The 23342-nt window shown below is 38.4% G+C and overlaps 1 protein-coding gene across 1 annotated transcript in view; it reads right to left on the bottom strand.

The window, feature by feature from the left end:
• LOC145766374 (metastasis-associated protein MTA3-like) overlaps positions 1-23119 on the bottom strand; it is a 61053-nt gene extending 37934 nt beyond the window's left edge. Inside the window, exons 1-3 of the mRNA XM_082578074.1 lie at positions 23017-23119; positions 8405-8472; positions 6920-7013 (exon numbers count right to left, since the gene is read on the bottom strand). Of these exons, the coding sequence (XP_082434200.1) occupies positions 6920-7013; positions 8405-8472; positions 23017-23047 (193 nt within the window). The 5' untranslated portion in view covers positions 23048-23119. The remainder of the gene's footprint in view (positions 1-6919; positions 7014-8404; positions 8473-23016) is intronic.
• Between the last annotated feature and the right edge of the window lie 223 nt (positions 23120-23342).

Genomic DNA, 23342 nt, shown 5'->3' with positions numbered 1-23342 from the left:
CTCCACAGAACAATTAGCCTTGTGAATTACGTAACAAACAGCTTACTCCGAATCATGTTGATGAGATTGAGACCAAAACTACAATCGGAAATTTCAACAGCACAGTTTTTATTTTCAGACAAAGGGACCACAAAAGGAATTTTTACATTAAAAATGATAACAGAGAAATGTATGTCCGGTTCTTCTGTTTATTTAGAGGATTTTGTATGTTAATTCGACAATATGGTATCTTTTGCATTCTTGCATTTTATCCAGTGTTTACCTTTGAGTGCTTTCCCAGACGGCAAAATCCGTCATTTTTACATTCATTCAACGTCTGCAGACGTTGAATCAATGTAAAAATGACGAGTTTTGATGTCTGGGTTCGTTCAAAATATGTGTTTTACATGAAAATAACAGTTTTCATGATTACCAATAGGGGTTAATGAGATGAAGTCTCAGCCAAAACGTGTCAACGAAAAAAAGACAGTTGCCAAATAGCGTTTGCCATAAAAGATGAAGTTAAAACCTAAGTGGCAGTTTAGAGTATACCTGAGTTTCGGCGTTACATGACCTGAAATTCCTTTGGTTAGTTCCTTCGTTAAACTCTCAGTTGATGTTACTTGATCATGGCAGAGGAATCGATTAGTACGAAGCGCAAAGGTGGGGTTTTTCTACATGATGGCTACATGTTTCAACTAGCTCAATATAGTCCAGACGGGCTTAAGAAATACTGGCGTTGTTCCCGACGTGATGACAAATGCAAGGCTCGCATCCACACTTGTGTGGCAACAAATCAGATAATAATGTGTGTTATGATGACTATATTTCGATCATTTGAGAAAATGTGCCAAGAAATGTCAAATACTTGAATTGTAATAATCGCAACCATTGTTCACCTGCATTGACGTTGGACCTGGGAATGCACCACGGACTGGCCTACCCTAATAATTACAACTGCTTTGATAGTGACGTTGTGCTATTACTTATTACTAGGGCCATTTGTTTTTACATAAAAAATTGAAAAATATGACTTTATTTTTTGAAATATATGATAATATATGACTTTGTTTTATAGCATCAAATTTATGCTAATCTCTAATTAATAACTCGTATGTAAGTTTTTACATGTATGTTGAACAATAACACACTCGAACAACTAACAAAACACTTCTGTTTCGCTTGAAAATCATTACAAAAATGCAAATGTCTAATGCATCCACTGGCGCCGACTTACGGGGTGGCCAGCCACGCCACCCCATAACCTCTATGGCATGATGGCAGCCACCCCGTTTAGGTTACATTACTTACTGCAAATAAATGTAATTTGAACGAACGTTTAAATCTTTTTTTGATCATTGGTTTTCGCTTCAAGTCAATGTAAAGCAAGAGGTGAACCAATACAGTATTGCGAAGAAAATGATTGTTTTTGTCACAAGCATGATACTCGCGTAACATCAAGCAAGCTACGTGAAGATTACGCAACACGTGGCAGCCGTGGCTACGAGTTTTTTCCTTGTTGCGATCGTATTATTTGTTACTTTTCATAAGTCATTGTTACAATTGTTAGGTTTACAATGGGATTTATTAATCAATAAAATACGATCTTTCCATTGCCTCCCTCAAAAATCTTTTTTGAAAAATTTTAAACTGCTCATAATATCGCTATAAATTATGCCAGCTATAAAATACTTGGAAATAAAATTATCTCGATGATTTATAGCTCCACCTCCTAAATGAATATCTATTTTCAAATTTTATTAAAAAAAATGCAATTTTTGAAACTTTTTGAGTTTTTATTTAAAAAGTGCACCTAGTAAAGTAGCAGTTTTAACGTTCTGCAAATTTACACGTTTACATGATTCTATTCGAGGAAAGCTACACCCCCTGCCAATTTCCAATAATAAAGCAGTCTTTTTCAATTACTCAAGATTTTGCATTTTGAATTGTTTTCCGATTTCAATTGGAGTGTACTGTCATCTACGTCTTGCTTTAATTTCTACTTTGTTATCTACTTCATGCAGTAATAATGTAATATTGCGTGTCAATGCGTGACAAATTGTGAGGCGGGAATTTATTGGTCTTACATAGGAGTTGCTTGTTACATCATAGAAAAAATTACGAAAAGTTGTCCTGTAAAAGTTTGAGGAGGGAATTTATTGGTCTGACATAAGTTAGGAGTTGCTTGTTACATCATAGAAAAAATTACAAAAAGTCGTCCAGTAAAAGTTTTCCCCGACATTCCAGTTTTATTCAGCTTAAAGATGCCACCGAAAAAGCGTTCAACTGTCGCAACTGTTTGATCTATTTGCAAGCAATGAAACAAGATCATTAATGCTTCCAAACGTGGTCTGCATTGTGAAAATATACTTATCGTTGCCTTCCACCACCTGCGAGGCGGAGCGATCGTTTAGTAGTGCACTCAGGCGCATAAAAACCTACTTGTGATCTACCATGACGCAACAGCGATAGAACCACATCCTAATTTTAAATGTTTATCAAGCTGAAGCTTAACGGTTACAACTTGACCAGTTGATTAACAGTTGGATTGACAGAGCTGCCGTTCGCAAAAATACTTTTGCCAAATGTTAAATGTCGGAGCGACAACGTAACAATAAAATTCACGACATACTTCCTGTGGTTTGTTGTAAAGTTGTTTTGTAAATAATCGAGCTACAAATCAGGTGTGAAAAGACAATTGCATCTACGAAACACGCTTAGTAAAAAACAAAAACATGCAGTTTGAAAGTTTTTAGGTTGCCATATTGTGCTATCCGCCACCCCGTGCAAAATTAAAAGTCGGTGCCTATGCCGGTGTCATAAATATGATTTATGATCTCAGTGGTTAGGTCTAAACCCCACTCATCTAAAGCTTCGAGATCAAAATACAAAATTCTCTACTGTAAATAAACAGAAGGCGTCGTTGGATTTAGAATTTTGTAATAGTTGAGGATTCTAATATATTCTAAGTTTGCATGCAGACGGCGACGCATGATACATGTCAATTTCATCTGAGCAAACATTAATAGTTCAAAAATAAATTTAATTCGCTTTTTAGTTTTAAGATCTCAATGGTTAGGTCAAAACCCCACTCATCTAAAGCTTCGATAATTTCAACTATAAAAGAAATTTAATAATTCAAACATTTTTCGCTAAATTTGTCGGAATGCAAAAGAAACGATGTTGGATTTTGTTGGATTACAGAAGGATTATCGTTGGATTTTCAAAAAATTGCCGAATAGGGAACTAACCGCTAAAGACTGTAGCCCAATAGGGAACTAGCCGAATCGGATCAGCCAAATCGGACTAGCCGAATCGGGTTGTAGCCGAAAAGGGTAATAGCCGAATCGGACTAGCCGAATCGGATCAGCCCAATCGGACTAGCCGAAACGGGCCATTCCGCACGTGAAAGCCTTGCAGCTGCAGTGCGGCAAAAATTTAAACCAACAGTTTCACTTGTTGCTCATTTTCATGGTAAACTTTTGACTAATGCCACTGGCACAAAGTGCGACTCTTTGGCCATTGTAGTTTTGGAACGGGATTCTGCCTGTTGGAACGGGATCACTAATGGGCCAGTGGAATTCATACACAGGTGGGAAGGTGCAGCAAAGCATGTAGCTGCAATTTGTTTTGACACAATATCAAGCAATACGGGAATCCACAATGGAGCTATCACTGTCGTGCAGCAGGCATTAATCGAAGGCTGCTATTTCTTGCATGCTGAAATCATATGTTGGAAATATGTGCTTCTGCAGAGTTTGATAACTTTTTTCCTTGAAGATGGCCAGAAATATACCTGTTCAGTCGTTTCAAGGCTTAATGGGACTTCATAGATATGTCAAAGTTCGACTGCATTAATAGCGATGGCAATGGTGCAGGATGTTGAGCAAACCGGAGAAAGCTTGGCTTCAGTTTCGTCGTACAATTGTTATTGATGATATTCACCAACACTTGGTGAATTTGCAACCTCATGAAAACTATGATATAGAGAGTTTGCACAACTTGTTCTTTAACTGTTAGGAGCAAAAGTGGGTTTTGAAAATAAATTTTATTCTCCTGGTATCTATCACCGGGCGAGGTGGATGGCAAAAGGCATATATACTGCCTTAAAATCTTAGGATTTCACCATCAATTCAACATGAGCAAACGAGAGATTGAATCACTGTGGAGAATTTGCATGTTTATAACTAACATTTACGCCACTTCTTGGTTTGCAGCACCTTCATCAATATCTGCCCCTACAAATGACCTAGCAATGCTACAGCTCACAGAGGAATATGCATAGGTTGACAATGCAATTTCTCAAGTGGCAGACAAAAAGTTGAGGTTGCACTTCTGGTACATCAGTGAGGATCTTGCTGCACTGCCTTTATTGAGTGATAATATCACAGATGATGAAAAGAAGGCAATCGTTAATGCTCTTAAGAGCCATTTCCTGAAGATGTTTGTCGTGTTGCCCCGAACGAAATTGTCAAGTTTCAATGTCTCTCTTTGGCACAATTTGTAACACAGCGTTCACTTAACCTTTTCGAGTCACTGCTTCTATCGACACATGGCGTGATCGTGATTGGTGAACGAACTTTTATGCGGATTTTGCTAAATTTTAGTGCAGTTAATTTCATACCAAACGCTTGTTAATGTGATCTATTTTGTGTATTATTTATGTTTTTTGCATGTGGAAACACTTATCGTATCATAAATTCAGAGTAAAATAATGGTTCACAAAAATGCTGCAACTGCAATGCAGATAAGTCAAAAAAAAATTACCTCACATGTTCAAGGAATTTTGAGGAATTATGCAAAAGAAAGCAAACTTAGAGGTCGGTGGGAGAGCACTTCCTCCAGTCGGATTGACTTCAAATTTTCACAGTGTCATTTTTTCATGAATCCTCCTCAAATGAGAGGGTGTGCAAACAAAAATAAAAAATTTTGATTTTTTTTTGGCCACCCTAATATATATACTGTATAATTATTATTCCTAACTTTTTGCTAGCATTGTCGCTATCCCTTACCCTGAGAGGTTTTATTCCACAGGTGTATGGTGTAAATTTAAAAAATAAATAAAATTTGAATTTATGCACTAGAAAAACTTGGTAGCCTACATATATTTGCAAATAGCAAAAATCTTCTCATAGATCACTTCTCAAGTACCGGCATAGTATTGATTTGATAGGCTAGTATTGATTATGCCTACAAAATTTCATGCCATTCTGAAAAGAAATAAATGAGTACGGTAGTTGTAAATTGAGTAGTTGAAAACATCAAAAAATGACTTTCCAAAGAAAAGAGCATTTGAAACACTTTTGAACATAGACAGACAGCCTCTTTTGAATACGGAAAGCAGTTTAACATGCACATATCCAATCCATGGACTTCTGTCCAATCCCACCACGAACCAATCAGATGCTACATTATCTGTCCAATTGTGGCCATTCCAGCATTCAGCCAGAGAATTAATTATTAATTTGAACTTTGTTTGGTAATTACAGAAGAAAAAAGAGCTTTAGTATAGGTGGGAATCAAACCCACGTCAATGTAATGACTACCACCGCCCTAACCCAATGCGCCAAGTCAACCGATGGCAAAGCGATGATTTAATTTAGCTAGAATTTGCGTTTTTCCTTTATTCTTCATAAACGCAACCTTGATAACGTCATGAACAGCGTAGCTTCTGATTGGTTCGTGGTTTATTAGAAACTGCTTGTTAAAGTGCCTACCTTTGAATATTGCCTATTTGTTTTCTGAAGTTGACATTTGGTTCCTTGCAATACAACTAGCAGACGAAAGCTTGTTTTATTAAGATTATTTGTAATGGAAGTTGCACCATAATGTTGTGAAACCAACATTGTAACAAAATTAAGTTATACAAGACAAGCAAGGCACAGCAGGGTTGAACATTATAATAATATATTTTAGGCCTACATATTTACAAATACGGTACAGTAGTTTTGACAGTCAAGCATTTTCGGCTTAACCTAAGCCATCATCAGGAATCTGAAAATATTTGTTAAATGCAATAAATTTCAACTTATTTTATTGCATCATCATCATCATAATAATCCATCGTCGGTTTGTTCCCCACTAGTGGGGGTGGCCGATTGTTTCTGCGCACTGCGCAGCAATTGTTTTAATCCCCTTTCTCCATTTCACCCTGTCCCTTGCATCTTCCTCCTTCAGTCCGACTTTTTTTAAATTCATCCTTCACTTGTTGTTTCCACGTTCTTCTTGGACGACCGCGTTTCCTCTTTCCATCCACCTTTAGATTTAGTGCCTTTCTAAGAAAACTTCCTTCCTCCCTCCTTATCACATGTCCATACCATCTTACTTCATTTGCCCTTGCCAGTTGGTCTATAGTCTCTCTCATCTCTAGCATATCCAACAATTCTTCAGTCCTTTTTTCCCTTCTCGTTTTCACCCCACACATTGCTCTCACCATTGACCTTTCCGTTCTTCTCAGGATTGCCAGTTCACTCTCTCTCAACACCCATGTCTCGCTACCATATAGCATTGCAGTTGCACATTGCATATTTATTGATTTGTTATAAATATTTTCAGAATCCTGTTGAGGGTTTAGGTTTAGCCAAAAACGTTCGACTGTTAAAACAACTGTATTTGTAAAATATAAGTTATGATGCTCTGGCTGTCTGTGGTACATAAAAGCAAACTCTCTCCCGAAATTAAGTAAAGTTATCTTCCTCAAACAATCCCCAAGATTGAATAAGTACATAAGAGTATAACAGCAAGTGTTAAAAAGTTTGCACTTACTTACGGCTGAAAATGTCTTTCATTTTCTTTGGCAATACGGTAGTATTAAGATTAAAGTTTCACTACATGCAGCAGGTTTCCCACCCGACAATAACCAACTGCTGTACTCAATAATCAAAGCATCCTCAACATCAAAGACTAATTAGTTTGCAATAAGTCAATCAATATCACATACTTGCATGCTTATCCGCAAGAAGGAGAAGGCTATTAGATATGTCACGTCTTCTGTAGAAACATATAACCTTTGCTTCCACATTTCCATTTGACGTCTGCCCAATAAACATAAACTTAACTAATATTATATTCGAATACAAAAACATCAAGTTCAAATATCCTATGATACACTCAAGGAGGAAGTGTAGTTACACAAAACATATTTCAAGAGGGGTCAAAAAAAAGAATGTGGTGTCACTGGCACCATATAGCATTTAAACAGCCTTTCAATCGTGACTTGATTGAATTGATCAGGCTGAAATAATGCTAGATTGCGAGTAGATCTTTTGGCAGGTCAGTGAATAAGATTATCTTTAACTACATGTACTGCTCAATTCATGAATATATAGCAGGCCTCGAAATTCCGGCGGTCATGGCGGACATGACCTCCGGAATGACCTCGAATGTCTGCCGAAGCCGACTCATTGGTCGGTCATAAATGACAGCCGCAAAATTCTTGACAAAAATAGAGCTAATGCAGCAAAAACATATTTTAAATTTGAATTGTTACAATTGTTTGTTTAACGCGAACAAATACGGAGCAGAAACAATAATAGTACAGGCAATTGCTTTAAAGATCACATTAGAGTGGCGTGGTTAACGAGCTGATGGCAAAAGTAGCCAATTTTACATCATTTCAACGCCTTGCAATGTTGCCTTGAAATAAAGTTGTCTGAACTTTTCGGCAGGATATGTATTCTAATTTTAACAATGAGGATTATTGCGTTACATTGATCGTTTGTTAAAGAGAAACGTCACAGAGAAGCAAGTCTCAGCTGGGTTCCGCACGTGCTCAGGCGAATGTGGCGACCTTATTCACGCTGATACTGATAGAAATAGAATTTCTGCACAGAAGGGAGGGTGTTAGACTAAAACACTATTGTGTTAGTTAGTTAACACTAACACTATTGAGGGCTAACACTATTGAAGTATTGAGTCACTAAAGCGCATTCGTCTGGACGGTCATGAGCCGGAGATTTATGACCCCGCGCCGGCAGTAATCGCTTGGCACAACGATTCTATAACGCGAAAACCACAGAATAAGTGATCGCAGTTGCTTTTGTAATAAGGAAATTTGGATTGTTGTTTTCAATTGTGTTTATTGCGTCATTACACGACTGCCATTAACGCACTGATTTATTTGCAAGCGATCTGCTCCAGTATACTTCAGGGTCGGTTAATTAAGCCATCAACCATTGCAGAGTTATTCTGTTGTAGAAAATCTTTTACAAACACGACTACACAATACTGTAGTGTGATTTTGTGCAAAATCTACATGCAAAAAATATGTCCGGTTGAGATATTAAATGTCCGCTGAAAGGGCCAGTCCGGTAGGACATGCTTGACCGCCGGAAAAAAGTACAAATTTCGAGGCCTGTATGTATAGTCTAAACATAAATTCATCCATGAAGAAAAATATTTTCACATAGCTCAGGTGTGAACTAACCTTATTTAATTCTTCTATTCGTCGAACAAGGTAAGGATTGCTGGATGAATTTTCAAAATAAACATAATCTGGAAATAAAAAGTTATACAAGTTGAAAAACAACATAATATATTGTAATTGACAACATATTGTAATTGAGATATAATACGATTCACAACAAAAATATAACAAAAAGCACTGTCTGTACTTTAAATTTAAAAAAGTGGCTTTGCACATATTATACTTCACAAATGCATCCAAATAAAAATAATTCAAAGTACATCTTTTTATATATATATAGATTTTTGTTACACAGCTGGAGAAAAAACAAAGTGTTTGACGCAAAAAGTGCCCACCCTGCCCTGCACTTCATTTAGTTGCATTGCATTTCTGCTGATTAAAATTAGCTTTATTTTCAAGTATGAGTGATAAACGTGCAGATATTATTGAGCTTCATCGAGCAGGCAAGACTAATTCAGATATAACAAAGCTTTTTGAACCACCAAAATCAACAGTTTATTACACTGTTAGCAGGCTTAAAGAACTGAACAGTGCCGAAGATCGCCCTCGAAGTGGGAGACTACAAACTTCTTGTACCCATAGGCGATGACTCCAGGGGGCGGCGCCCCCCATGAATTTAGCTCGGGGTGGCTGCCCCCCCCGCAAATTATTTAAAAAAATCCTAAATCAAATGTTTCTAAGTTCAGATTTGCGTTAGTTTGGCCTTCATTGCAGATCGATCTCAATTAAAAGATCTACTTGTTGCAACAAGAGCGCTGCTCCTAAGGTAACAAAAGAAACAGAAGTACGGTAGCTGATAAACGCCAGCATGGTGCCGTTGAAGCGGGTCTGCTACTATTTGGTGAGTCCGATTCGGTGAGAGCCTTTTTCGGAGAGTTCCCTATTCGGTGATTTTTTGAAATTATTTTTGAAAATTATCCGGTACCGTAGCCTAATTATGATTGCCGCTTTTACATCGTTTTAACGTTGCTAAACGTTGAAATAAGACCCTAACCCCAACCCCTAAAACGGCAATGATAATTAGGCTACGGTACCCGATAACTAAAAAAAAATTACCAAATAGGGCTCTCACCGAAAAAGGCTCTCACCGAATAGGGAACTCACCGAATCGGACTCACCAAAACGGGCCATTCCGCGTTGAAGCATAGTAACAATGATCGAAAAACGTTTTTCTTGATTTCTTTCGCTTTGTTTTTTCTTGGGAGTGTCAATAACGAGGTGCTGTTTGCTCAGTTTAGTATCTACGCGTATAAAGACCTAAAGTTTAAAGTGACCAGCATATAATTTGAAGTAGCCTACAGGCCTCGAAATTCCTTTTTGTTGACGGCGGACAAACGTGTCCGGTCTGAGCAGCTATCTCGGCGGACACACCAGTTTTAGCCATCGATCGTCATGCTTAATCACTTTATCTTGATAATAATTCTTCGCCATTTCAGAACTATAACTATGGTTTTAGAAGGCTTTTTAAAAAATCAGTAAAGTCACTCTGAAAGGCTTTCATCAGACCAACGACTTGCGCTTGAAGAGTCAAAGCGCCATGTAGCTGGTCAATACGTCACATATATAACTGATTAACTTCCACCGAACGAGCTCGTGTGGCTTCTTTCGTCACAGTGCTCTGGGCAGGAGTCGGAAAATTTCTACACCAATGCTACTATTTTCTGCTGTGCAAAGTTTCACAGGTTTTTTTGTTTATTTTTGCGTGTCATGTGGGCGAAAGTGAATTTTCCTTGGGTCTTTTCTTTCTTACTTTAATACAGTGTTTCTCATCCTTTTTTAGCCCAACGCCCCCTTCATGAACCTGCAAAATTTTACCGCCCCCCAGCAATAACGATTAATTACCAAAAGCGAATATAACACAATAAATACTATTAATACAGACGAAATCGGTTAATAGTATACTGCTTAAACGTATCAACCGTTTATATGAATCAAAACCTGAAATCCCAAACCAAATCCAATCCAATCTTAAGTAAAATCATCGGTTAAACGAATACCGCTTAAAAGAATAAGTCGGATAAAAGCATCAGGATTTGCTTCTAGTTTGCATACTTCATTCATTTAATCGTATAATTGTGCCTGTTAGCGAAAAGAGAATGTCTCTTTTTTGCTTCACATATTTGTCTGCAATGTTCAAAGGCGAAATGAAGCAGAGGTGAGACATACGCATGCGATCAAAACAAAGACAAGTGTCTGTAATCCCAGGCCATAATCTTATGTGCTAGACATCGCACTACAAAGAACCAATTTTCGCACAGCTGGGCTTCATTAAAACAGAAGAGCAGACAAAAGGAATAATCACACTTCCCAATGAAGAAGTTTAAATGCTTTTGATGTCATCCGTCATCGACTGGCCTTCCAAGGAATGGACACGGACAAATTATTTCGGCTTGAGAGGGAAGTGTTGGAAAGCATGTCCAAAAGTTTAAACCAGAAAACTTTGGAGAATTTTTTTTTAAATTGCTGAAAAAAAGTAGCCTACTGTTGTGAAATGCAGTGCGTAATTTCATTTGTGCACTTTCGTTCAGTTGAAGAACATTGCAAATTAATTATATCACCAGACAGCGCAAAAGACTTGAAAAAAAAACTTTGCGATTTCAAAACAAACAATGAGTGTGAGCCGTGTTTTTCTACCATACCACTATTTTCGTAGGCCACATTCCATTCGTAGGCCACATTCCATACTCAAAACTACACAGTACACAGCTGGTGCGGAGCTGAAAATAACACGCTTGAATCAAAAACGTCAACGTCAAAGTTCACGTTGTGACGTCACAAAGATCGGTTAGATTAAAAGAAGTCCGATCGCCACAGTTTGCAGAAAAATGCTTTGATTGTAAATGCTCTCCCAGTCAGCAAAGCTGGTCTTTTTTACATTGTTTCAACGTCTGCAGATGATAAATCAATGCAAAAAGGACCAGTTTTGCTGGCTGGAAAATACAGCAGTGTTATACAACACAGAACTAGAACACAGAACTAACACAGAACAGTTGTAGGAAGTATCAATTGTAATGTGCGTTGCAGCCTAGTCAGCGCAGACATCTCAACAATTACGCTCATTCACAATAAACCTTTTTTTTTAGTAAATTGGTTAAACGAATCAATCGGATAATCGTATAAAACGTCTGGCAACTAGGCGATTCGATTAACCGGTTTCGTCTGTACTACAAAAAGTGCTCAATGCCAAGCAAAAAGCCAAGCAGAGCGAATTACATCAAATATAGGCTATTACCAGTCTCTAAAACCCTTACGGCCTGTTTTACCTTAAAAGGTGGATCATCAGAAGGTTTTTATTCAAATAGAATTCTATTTCTATTAGAATATAAGGACCTTCTGATGATCCCCCTGTTATGGTGAAACAGGCTGTAAGGGTTTTAGAGACTAGTAACTATATTTCATAAAAAGCAAATATATATTTGCGAGCATGAAAACAGTATAGGCCTACTGGTAGTCAATGTGAACGTTGGGCTTGGTGAGAAAGTGCCCGTTTCTTCACATCCGGTGTAAAGCCAGTGAGAAACAATCGAAGATCACCTCTTGTGGATATGTCAAGTGGGTTTCGCTGTTTGGTATGTAGCAGAACAACACAGCTGAATTCCTTTTCCACCAGGTATAGCCTAAGGTGGGAAATGCTACCACGAAGATACGAGCTCTTTGACGAAATCGTTACGCTGGGCGGTAGATAGATTAAACCAGAATGCACCTAATAATTAAAACGCCCCCCTTAAGCCGAGGTAATCATACCGCTCCCTTGAAACATCAAAACGCCCCCTGGGGGGCGGTACCGCTCCCGTTGAGAACCACTGCTTTAATACCAAAACTTAACAAATTTTGTTGCATCTTGCTGTAAATAATAGCCTACTCGTATAATCTAATTTAGTAACCAACCTTGCCGTATCAATATTACTCGGAGATCAAAGCCAGACATTGTGAGGTAAAACTTGAACTAAATTGCGCGTGATTAGTGTAGAATAGGGTGGTCTTTAAAATTTTTTTTTTCATTTTCCCTAACCTGACCCTGCCAAAATGTTCCTTTTGGTTAAAAAACACCATGTGTAAAATTTTATTGAAATTCAATGTTTAGAGGTGGCTCAATGGATCTGAAATTTCTTGCAAATAAGCAGTCTCAGGATATATGTAATGATTACATATGGTACTGCCTTTTTCTTCCACGTTTGTTATTGATGGCTTATGAAAAATGTAATACATGTGTATCTAATTGAGAATCATGAGGAAAGATATTAAAGGTTCCAAACTCCCCTCCAACATACAGGTTTTATGCTTCTTTCTGTATAACCATAACAAGTTGAATGAAACTGTTCGTGCTTCTGCTACTAAGACTGTTGAAAATGTAGAAAGGTTTTGGAATCGGGCAAGGATGCCCATTCGCTACAAGCAGGATCGTATTAAAAAAGTAACTGGACTTTTTAAGAAGTGGAAAGCTATCATAAAGAATGCAGGAAGACTGACATCAACTTAACAAGATAAGGAAGCAGCTTTCAAAAGTACATTTGGAGATTTATTTGATGTTCCCCATGCCAATGCGCTGGAGATGATTTCAATTGAGAAAGACCGAAAATGTCTGATCGCCCAATGCGAACCTAGACGCCGTGGAGTATTAACATCAATGTATGTTACCTGGAAGAAGAAAGAAAAAGGAATAGAGAACAGTGACATGAAAACCAGAGGAAGAAAGCTGCAGTGGATATGCACTTTCAACATTCTCTAGCAGTACTACAAAGCAGCACAAGTAGCAGTAGTACCGAAGAGGAAGACGATCCAATTGCAGGCCCCGGTACCAGCTGCATGATACAAACACCCTTAAAACGTGTGTCTAAACAAGTGGTTACACAAAACCTTGTGGTAACTTTGGACCGAAGTAATATGTCAAACAGAGCAGCTGTGATGATAATTGGTGAAACTGTCCCAAGTCTTGGACAAGAAATCCAACCAGTAGCCCTAAACTGATCCAGCATCAGGCGGCAACGACAGCAGCATCGTAAATCCATCTCAGAAAAAAAAATATTAGTTTGACCCACAGTTCCCACTCATTGTGCGTTGGGCTGGCAAGCTTAATCCAGATCTCACTGGAACTGAAGCCGTGGACAGACTGCCTGTGCTAGTGACAAGTAATGCCCAATTACCATCTGGGACAAGAAGAGCACAAGCTGAGGCCACCTTTTCTATGCTGAAAGACTGGAGTTTAAGAGGAAACGATCCAGGGGATGTGCTTCGACACAACCAGCTCTAATACTGGTCGGCACAAAGGAGCCTACATTCTTTTAGAGCAGACGCTTGGCCATGAATTTCTGCATATTGGGTGTCGCCACCCACCATGTCTTGCAACTGATCGCTGCTTCAGCCTTTTCTGAAGCCATGGGGACTTCATCAGCTCCTCATGTTCTCTTGTTCAAGCGCTTCAAAATGGCAGTTTATTGACAGACTACATTTGAAGACTCGTCCACTGATGATTATACAGCCAATGCTGTGGTTAACAGCAGCAATGAAATGGTGAAAGTCTTGGAAACGGCTATGAAAGTCACTCAGCCAAGAGATGACTACATAGAACTGTTTTTCTTTGAGCTGCCACTCCTCAAAGCATCCACTTTTGCAGCTTCCGGAGCCATGCACCAATGGATGGAAAAAGTGATCTACACTTTCAAAGTCTGGATGTTTCGTTCACAGTTTAAATTGACAGGACGCCAGCATCGAGAATTGCGGGAACTCGACATATTCTTTTTACACATCTACATTGAAGCATGGGCAACAGGGAGCGTTGCTGTGAAGGCCCCAAGAAATGAACTAAAGCTGCTGAAGCAACTGCAGAAGTATCAAACGATTAATGCTGACATATCCAACGCTACAGTGAAGAAGATGGCAGGCCAACTGTGGTTCCTTTTTGAGCGGTTGGTTGGCTTGGCGTTGTTTGATGACGTTATGGACAATGGCACCAAGGACAAGATGGTTGGGGCTAAGAAAGAGAAAGAAGGGGAAGAAGAGCCATTCAAGCATGCAACCATCGACTTAAAACTCATCCAAGAGAAGACTGTAATCAACTTTATGATGTAAAGTAATTAAATTAAAGTAAAATTTGTGGCTATATTTAAAAGGGTCGGGGCGGTTGAATCACCCTAGTGGGCAGTGTTTTTTAAGGTGTTTTGGGGGACCGAAACGGTCCCCCAAATTTCTCCAGCAGTTTCCCAAAATTTGGACTTGCAACTACAGTAGAAAAGTAATGGTTGTTTCTCGCTATGTCTTGTCGATAATACGAATATAGCCTACGATCAATAGTTCATTCCTGGAAAAAAGAATAAATGGAGGTACAGCTAACAGCTGAATCAAAGAGTTATTCACAAAAGAAGTGCACCTTCGATACTCGTCAATGTTTATTTCTGATTTATGGCGCATAATGATCAGTTTTTACGCGTGGAAACATAACAAGCAGAAGCCAACAAGCACACCTTGTTTGATTGTGCAGCAAACTTGTTTGGCGGCCATGTTGGGCAGGCTGTTTAGTCGCTGTCACAATCATTTAAGCTGTGCCTTGTCGAATAATTCATTTTATGTTGCGTTGATTGTATGTAGTTATGGCTATTTTTTGGTATTTAAATGAAACACCTGCGGTCTCTTAAAACTACTTAGCGGTCACCCAAACCAAACTTTAAAAAAAAACCTGCCTGTGGGTATGAAAATGCAGTCCAATTGTTACTCAGAACTTCAGAACTCAACAAATTGCATGCTCATTGCTCAATGCTCAGGACAAACCCTTTTAAGCAAGCTAGAATGCTTGATTGCTTGTCGGAGGGAGATTTAAAATGCTTTTTTGTATATGTATCCATAGGCGTCGATTTTTTCTTAGAAGAGAGGAATTCTGGGTGGGCGAGAGTTTTCAAACAGATTTAATTGAATGTGTATGTTCGCAATGGTTAGTTTTTCTCACAAAGACTGCGTTTAGTGTCGCTGCAGCAATTAAGCTTTAATAGGTTTGATGTTTGCTTTTAAACTAAACAAACTTCTCTTATGTTTTCCTTTGCGACCTAAAAAGCGCGTCTCGTGACCTGTTATTTTTAAAGTGGTGCCTTCGGATTTGCCGCATTTTGATTTGCAAAAAGCAGTGTTGTACGCGTCAATGAAATAAATTGACGGCGTCAGCCCGAATTGCCTAAAAACTTTACAACGTAAAGTGCTGCGTCAGCTCTCAAAGAAATTGACGGCGTCAGCACTAAATTCTAGCGCTATTTTAGCCAGGGTCTCACAAAACGGAAGCATTTCAACTAAGTTTAGGCTAACAATAGCTATAAATAAAGAGCAGGTATTATGTTTTGGTACTGTATTGTAATTAGCTGCTTAGCTTATTAGTTATTTCTTTGTAGAAACACAAGCATTTCAAAACGTTTGTCTGACAATCTGTTACGTTTGGGACGCATAACGTCCTTTCCAAGTGAAAACATGCGTTCCACAGCAGCGCTGGATGGTGTTGTATTTCAAAAACAAGTCTTGAAAACGTTTACTCGGAGGGGTAGCCTATCACTGTTCCAAGCGTGCTGTGATGGCTTAGCATATATATAAATTTTTTAACGAGGTCCACTGCACCAACATCGCTCTGTTCAGGGGCATAGAACAAATAAAGTATCTTCAACCTCCGCAATGACATTCATTGATTTTTCGCTTTCTATCACTGATCCCTCATTCTCGATAGCCTACTGCTCACGATATGAGCGTTTAACATTTGGCGAACTTCTTCCGCTTGTATTCCAGGTAACCATTCCAACCAACGCGAAAGCAGGTAATTCGGATGAGTCGCGCTGGCCAGAATACATTGTGAAACACTCATTGTGAAACGAGATTTTCCGATAGCCACTTTAACAAGTCGAAATTCTGCCACTGCGAATGACTACCATGCAACCGCCAACCAATCAGAACATGTTATAAGAGGCTACCGTCCAATTGTGACCCTTCTAGCACTCATCCAGAGAGTTAATGCTTGTTTTGAACTTTATTCGGTAATTACAGAAGAAAAAGAGCAATAGCAGTGGTGGGAATCGAACCCGCGTCAATGAAATGACTACTTTCTAGCCCTAACCCCTAAGCCAACCAGCTGACAAAAAATCCATCACTTAATTTGCTTTCTATCATCTTCTTTTCGCCATTTTTTACGTCACTTAAACCGTAGCTTATGATTGGTTGGCGGTTTCATTCCAGTCAAGTTTAGTGGCAGAATTTCGACTTGTTAAAGTGGCTACCAGATTTTCCATGAAAACAAAAAATAACGCATAGCGCGTGACGCTTAAAATCGGCAAAATATTTGACGCGCTATCACTTCCGTCAACTAAAAAATAAACTAACGGCGCTAGCTTCAGCGTCAACAAAAAGTTGACGCCGTCAACGCACAACACTGGTAAAAAGCAAAGATTTGTAAAAAGCGATTGTTTCAGTACGTCTTTAGTTTGTATCGGTTATTTTATTGTCATGTTCATTATGATGTCATATTCATATTCCCTTACGCTGACCCAGAACTGAAGTTTGACTGTGACGTAACGAAAGTGAGACCATGCGGAGAAAAGATCAAACGTAGCTTTCTTTCACCAGGAATTGGGCATATTTTGCCCACCCTCGTTTCACGGCAGGGTGGGCGTCGCCCACCCGGCCCACCCTATTTCGACGCCTATGTATGTATCTGTTTCAAGGGTCTATCACTTTACTGCCCAGGATGTGTGTTTGTTGGTGAAAGTCAAGGTTCATCTACCCAGTACCCACTACCCAGATATTTAAGAAGTGGTCAGCTATATAACAGCATCTATAATAATTTTTTGGTACCAGTAGTCGGTAAAATTCCTACCCTAAATATCCCCCCAGAAAAAACATACACAGGTAAACATTGTCCAGAAAAAATAGGAAATTGAACTGAAATTGTTAGTACAGGGGAACCAACAATTTCAGTATTTTACTCGGAGGGGGAACAATATTTGTCAGAAAAATTTATCCAAGGTGATATTTATAGGAAGTGGCTACGTTTACGGCGCCGTAAATACAGCCGTTCCATGCCTTTTTTTTAATCTTTACGTCGCTTTTACTGCGCATGCGCGCTGGTGCATGTTTTTTCTTTTTTCACCTTCTCTTTGAAAGAAAAAGTGAATATATAACTTCTAAATTCAACCGCCTTTGCCAAGTGAGTCAGTGGCGCGTGCGATTTTTGTCTGATTCTCACTCCCAAGGATGTGAGTTCGATACCACCAGGAGGTGACTCTTTTTTTAAACTAAATTCTAACCCAAAGTGACTCAATCGTTAGGCTACGCATTTTTGTGGCCGTTCAGTTTAGTTTGTTTTTAGTTCTGACCATCACAACGAAAAAACAGTATATGACAAACACAGCAGAGGTCTAGAAAAAGGTAGAAGCGACAAAGAACGGACGTTATAGGCTAGCGTGCATGATACCGAAACAGGATAATCAGTTTAAATATGGCACGGCCGTAACACCTTAATAAAAATTTTATAAATTTAGAACGAAGAGGAAAAAAAGCTAGTGATTTTTTCTAATTTCATAAAATTTTTGGGTGTTACGACCGTGCCATATTTTAAACTGATTGTCCTGCTTTGCTATCATGCACGCTATAACCAGTGGCGTAGCCAGAAAAAAAATTTGAGGGGGCCAAATATTTAATGAATTGAAGAGAACGACAACGAATTACTGCGGGACCATCTAACGACACTCGCACGAGAGTCTCCAATGTGGCTGATTTTAAAGAAGTTCGCCACTCCCTAGAATTCTTTTTAGCAACGAAAAACAACGCTCGACATGATTGTGTTGACGATGACGTCGAGGTAATAAAATAAGTATTTCAATGATGTGAAGGACATTACTAAAAGAAGCATAATTTTTGCAAAATATGATCAAAAAATGTTTTCCCCTTGGATGTCAACTAACCTAGTTCTCCTTTTTAACAACGATTCAATGTCCGACAACATCGAATCGACATAAAAACGACAATATTGCCAGCCGATGTAAATTAGCACTTCGGATTAAGACTTTGTTAAAATAAACATATTACAAACAAGACTTATACAGCGCTGGTGATCGCAGATGGATATATTTCATCAATAACAAATCATATGTCCCCGCACAATGCAACAGTGGCGATTATGACTCGCTGACCTAATTTTGCGTCACTCTTTGATACCGGTACTACATATTTTCTACAGTTAATCCATGTTGTTAAAGAAGCTTGGCCAGCAGTAGCGTTGTTCGACTAATTTTGTTGCTGCGATATTCTAAGATTGAAACGATTGCGGTAGGCTACTCAAAACTTACTCTGAGCCACTATGTCTATTTAGAACAAAAAGCAAAGGTTTGCGTTGGTAGCCTACTAATGTATGTAATAAATTTGAAGTGTTCTTTTCATTGACAAAACACAATGACATGAAAAGTTTTTGGATTAGGCTACCGTAACCTACTTTGCTTTTGTTTTCAAGTAAATTATTAGAAATGTAAAGGCTCTGTAAATTTATGTCGGAACAAAATCATGTTTAATTCATAGAAACTTCGCATAGGCTATGCTTTAAAGCAGTGGTTCCCAACCTGGGGTTCGCGGACCCCTTGGGGGTCCGTGAGAAAGCATTTGGGGGTCCGTGATTACCTTGATGAATTTTGGAGAAAAAAAATATATATACTTTGTTTTAAGTTATATGCACGGATAGAGCACCAGCTATGCTTAGGAACAAACCCGGATTTGCTGCTTTAGTAAAAAACGAAGCTCCTCTCATGGTTGTTGCCCATTGCTTCTTGCACGAAAGGGGCCATGCCCCCCTCCCCCCAATTTTTCAAAGTTTGGATTCCGAAGTTGAACCCTTTGTTGAAAATATAATATATATAATGTTTGTATCAAAAGAGAGTGCTCAACTAGCTCCTAACATAATTTGTATAAATTTATATTGTTTTCTAAGACATCTGATTATTAACAACTCCCAGGACTTGTTTTAGACACACAGAAAGACACCAATAAATTTTGCAAATCGTAAATCGCGCAAAGTTTACCCGATTTACGCTTCTTTTAACTAATTTGTGGAAGCAATTTCAGAATCGCTTACTCTGTTGGGTTTTTGTGCAGTTTTTGTGTAGCTGAGTTTTTTGTGTTCTCTAATTTTAGCCGCAGTTTTTGCCCGTTCGTGTGTAACAGCTACCTTTAATAAGTTAATAGCTGTTTATCTGCTAATAAATTTCATACAAATATTACCCTGAAAGTGTTTCCAGAAAGCGCTATAATCCATTATTTGAGTGTAATTTTGCAAAAATTTTCCGGGAGAGCATGCCCCCGGACCCCCCTAGAGCGTGCCTTCGGCACGCTCTAAACCCCCAACAGCTTTATTGCTTCCCTTGCTTAAGCCACCAGGATACGCCATTGAACAGGTGGCGATGTCTTAAATCAAATACTTTGTCGTTCTCTTCAATTCATTAAATATTTGGCCCCCCCAAATTTTTTTCTGGCTATAGCCTACCGTACGCCACTGGTTATAGCATGCATGATAGCAAAGCAGGATAATCAGTTTAAAATATGGCACGGTCGTAACACCTAAAATTTTTATGAATTTAGAAAAAGTCGCTAGCCTTTTTTTCCTCTTCGTTTTAAATTTATAAAAATTTTATTAAGGCGTTACGGGCTTACGGCCGTGCCATATTTTAAACTGATTGTCCTGTTTCGGTATCATGCACGCTAGCCTATAACATCCGCTTTTTGTCGCTTCTACCTTTTTCTAGACCTCTGCTGTGTTAATCATATACTGTTTTTTCGTTGTGATGGTCAGACTTAGAATTTAGTTTAAAAAAAGAATCACCTCCTGGTGGTATCGAACTCATATCCTTGGGAGTAAGAGTCAGACAAAAATCGCACGCGCCACTGACTCACTTGGCAAAGGCGGTTGAATTTAGAAGTTATATATTCACTTTTTCTTTCAAAGAGAAGGTGAAAAAAGAAAAAATATGCACCAGCGCGCATGCGCAGTAAAAGCGACGTAAAGATTAAAAAAAAGGCATGGAACGGCTGTATTTACGGCGCCGTAAACGTAGCCACTTCCATATTTATAAAGGAGGATTTTTTCAGAGCAAAATTTCTTTCATCATCATCACTAAGTTCCTTCCTCTCGTCAAGGGTTGGAGGCAATGAGACGCCAAGTTTCTCTGTTGTGAGGTTTTTTAATTCTTAGACGGATAGAAATTGCAAGAACTACATTTGGAAAAATGAAAAATATTTTAACCAATCAACGTTTAAATTTATCAACTCGTCTCAGGATCTTAAAATGCTATATCTGGTCGACCCTATTATACAGTTCTGAAACTTGGACAATATCACAAAAAATGGAGAAACGGATCGATGCCTTCGAGCTCTGGACATACAGGCAAATGTTAAAAATTTCATGGAAGCAAAAAATCACTAACGATGAAGTACTCTCCAAATTCAATTCAAGCAAAATGCTCTTACAAACAGTCAAAGGAAGAAAATTGAAGTATTTCGGACACACAATAAGGCAAAATTCATTACAAAGATCATTAATAGAAGGGAAGATAAACGGTAAAAGAAGTAAAGGCAGACCAAGAATGATTTGGACAACAAACATCACAAAATGGACAAAATTAAGTTATGAATGTGCAGTACGCACAGCTCATGGTCGAGAACAATGGCGCATTGTATCCAACCCTCCAGACGAGGAAGGAACAAAATGATGAATGATGAGGTTTTTTACTGCAGTTTTGTAATTAAGTCCTGACCAGTCTTCAATATCATTAGTCCAAATTCTTGGTGGTCTGCCCCTATTTCGTTTGTCGTTCATTTTTCCTTCTAGTAGTTGTCTTTGAATAGAATTATTGCAAATCATGCGGCCAAAATATTTCAATTTTCTTGATTTCGAGGGCTGAAATTTCCTTAGATGGATTATTTTCCTGGAGATAGTTTTCAGGAGGATTTTTTCTTCAAGATATTTTGGACCTGGTATACAAATCTCCACTTTGGTCAAAAATACCCCGACGTTATAGATTGGAATCGAGCAAAAATATAGAGTGAAACTACTTTACTGCGTTACTGTTATGCTTCACCCCATATGTCTTGGTCAATTGCAATCTTTGATGTATATTCATTTCATAGCATTTATGACCAGGGCGGAGAGCCGGAGACTTGTACACAAGTTCCGATATTTTTCAGGTGGGTTTCTTTCGGGGGGGATATTTACATACATTCCAGTGACTTGGGATACATAAGAATGAAACGCTTTGTTCAATGCTTACATTCTCACATACACCTTAACCCAGCATGATTAAAAGGAAAATGATTACACCTCACCATACACCTTAACATAGCAAATAGGAAAAATGAATAGAATGTTGTATGTTGGCTTTTCACATAAAAAACTGGATAAAATTATAAGTTACCATGTGTTGCATAACAACAAAATGTTACTGTTAGGATATTTTATAGAATGATTTAGTAACAACAACTGCTGACTGTTTTAAGTGCATCAAATGACAACCATTAGAATCTTGAACACCTTTAGAAAAGGAAACAAATTTAAATGCAATTTTCATTATAATGTATTTTTTATTCACATTGGAATAGAATACCATAGCCTACTGTATAGACAAGATCATACAAAGGAGTGAAAAGGTAGTGAAATGACAAACTTAGAGTTAGATCAGCAAAGGTACCTATGCTTGTGTTCACCGCATTTAGTATTCACAATACTTCAGAACTTCCTTATCCAAACTACCGAAAAATAGACCCTTCAAAAAGGTTCTGTTGCGATGGATGCTTTGCTTCCTGTTTTTGTAGTGGTATTTGTGTGAAGTAAAATTGTATGGTGCATCAAAGAAGGCTAGTGCAAGTTGAATCTTCAGACAGAGGCATGCCTTACATGGTAGACATAACAAAGATTGAAAATAATGTAACTAACATTCATGCTAAATTTGTTGTGAAATTACGGGTTTGTGAACACGTGCAAAACACATGTTCATATGATGTGAATAATCGAAACATAAAAAATCAAAACAAATTATTTCGAATGACGTTCAAAATTGGTTCACAAAAAAACAACGTCATGTAAATCTTCCGCGAAACAACGAGGGCCGCCACTCCCTCCCAAGTAACTAGATCCGCTAAGACTTTCGATATGTAAGTATTCAATCATCAATCAGACACATACGTCCTTAATCTATAACATGTAAATATGCCGACAATAAAAAATACACTCAATAACCATTAAACAAGTTTAATACTTCGGCAATTCGAAATTGCAACAATAAAAACGCACGAAATGTCTAAGTATTCCTCCGCGATACCGCCAGACTCGCTGTCTCACTCAGCTGGCCTATGTTCGAAACGCACACTTGCCTTCACCAGCGTAACTGCTTTTATGTATTATGCAGTACACTACAAACGCAACAACTGCACTTTGCAGCAAAATAAATCTTATCTGCCGAACAGAAATTTAATTCAACCATTTTCAAACACTACCACCTAACCAGGAAGTTCGTAAAACAGAAACGTACTCTGCAAGCCATATTGGGTAAGTTCAAAAACTCGCTGCTTCGTTTTAGTTAAATGTGTTACTGCTATCAAAATTTACTTACCTCCTATTCGATACATGTTACTTGACGCCATCTTTCTCTTAAAATTACTAATCCGCCCCTACAAAATATCAACAAAACAGAAATTAGGCTGCACCTTACTCTGTATTTTTTTGCAAATCCTACACAAAGGGAGGTCCGCGCCCCCCGCTTCTAAATTCTGTCTGGCACACGTTACGCTCAATTCTTGTAGAAAAAAAGCTGATGACGTCATAGGAACGTACATTATCATTTCACGGTGGGACAAACAATTTTTTCAGGCCAAACAGCAAGAACATTTCTCAGCTACCAAAAACCGAAAGTACTGTATTGATTCGATGCAAAGCAAC

This window comes from Aplidium turbinatum, chromosome 3, assembly GCF_918807975.1.
Source record: "Aplidium turbinatum chromosome 3, kaAplTurb1.1, whole genome shotgun sequence".
Taxonomy (NCBI): domain Eukaryota; kingdom Metazoa; phylum Chordata; class Ascidiacea; order Aplousobranchia; family Polyclinidae; genus Aplidium; species Aplidium turbinatum.
The sequence above is the reverse complement of the archived record's forward strand: the minus strand, read 5'-3'. Positions and strand labels throughout refer to the sequence as shown.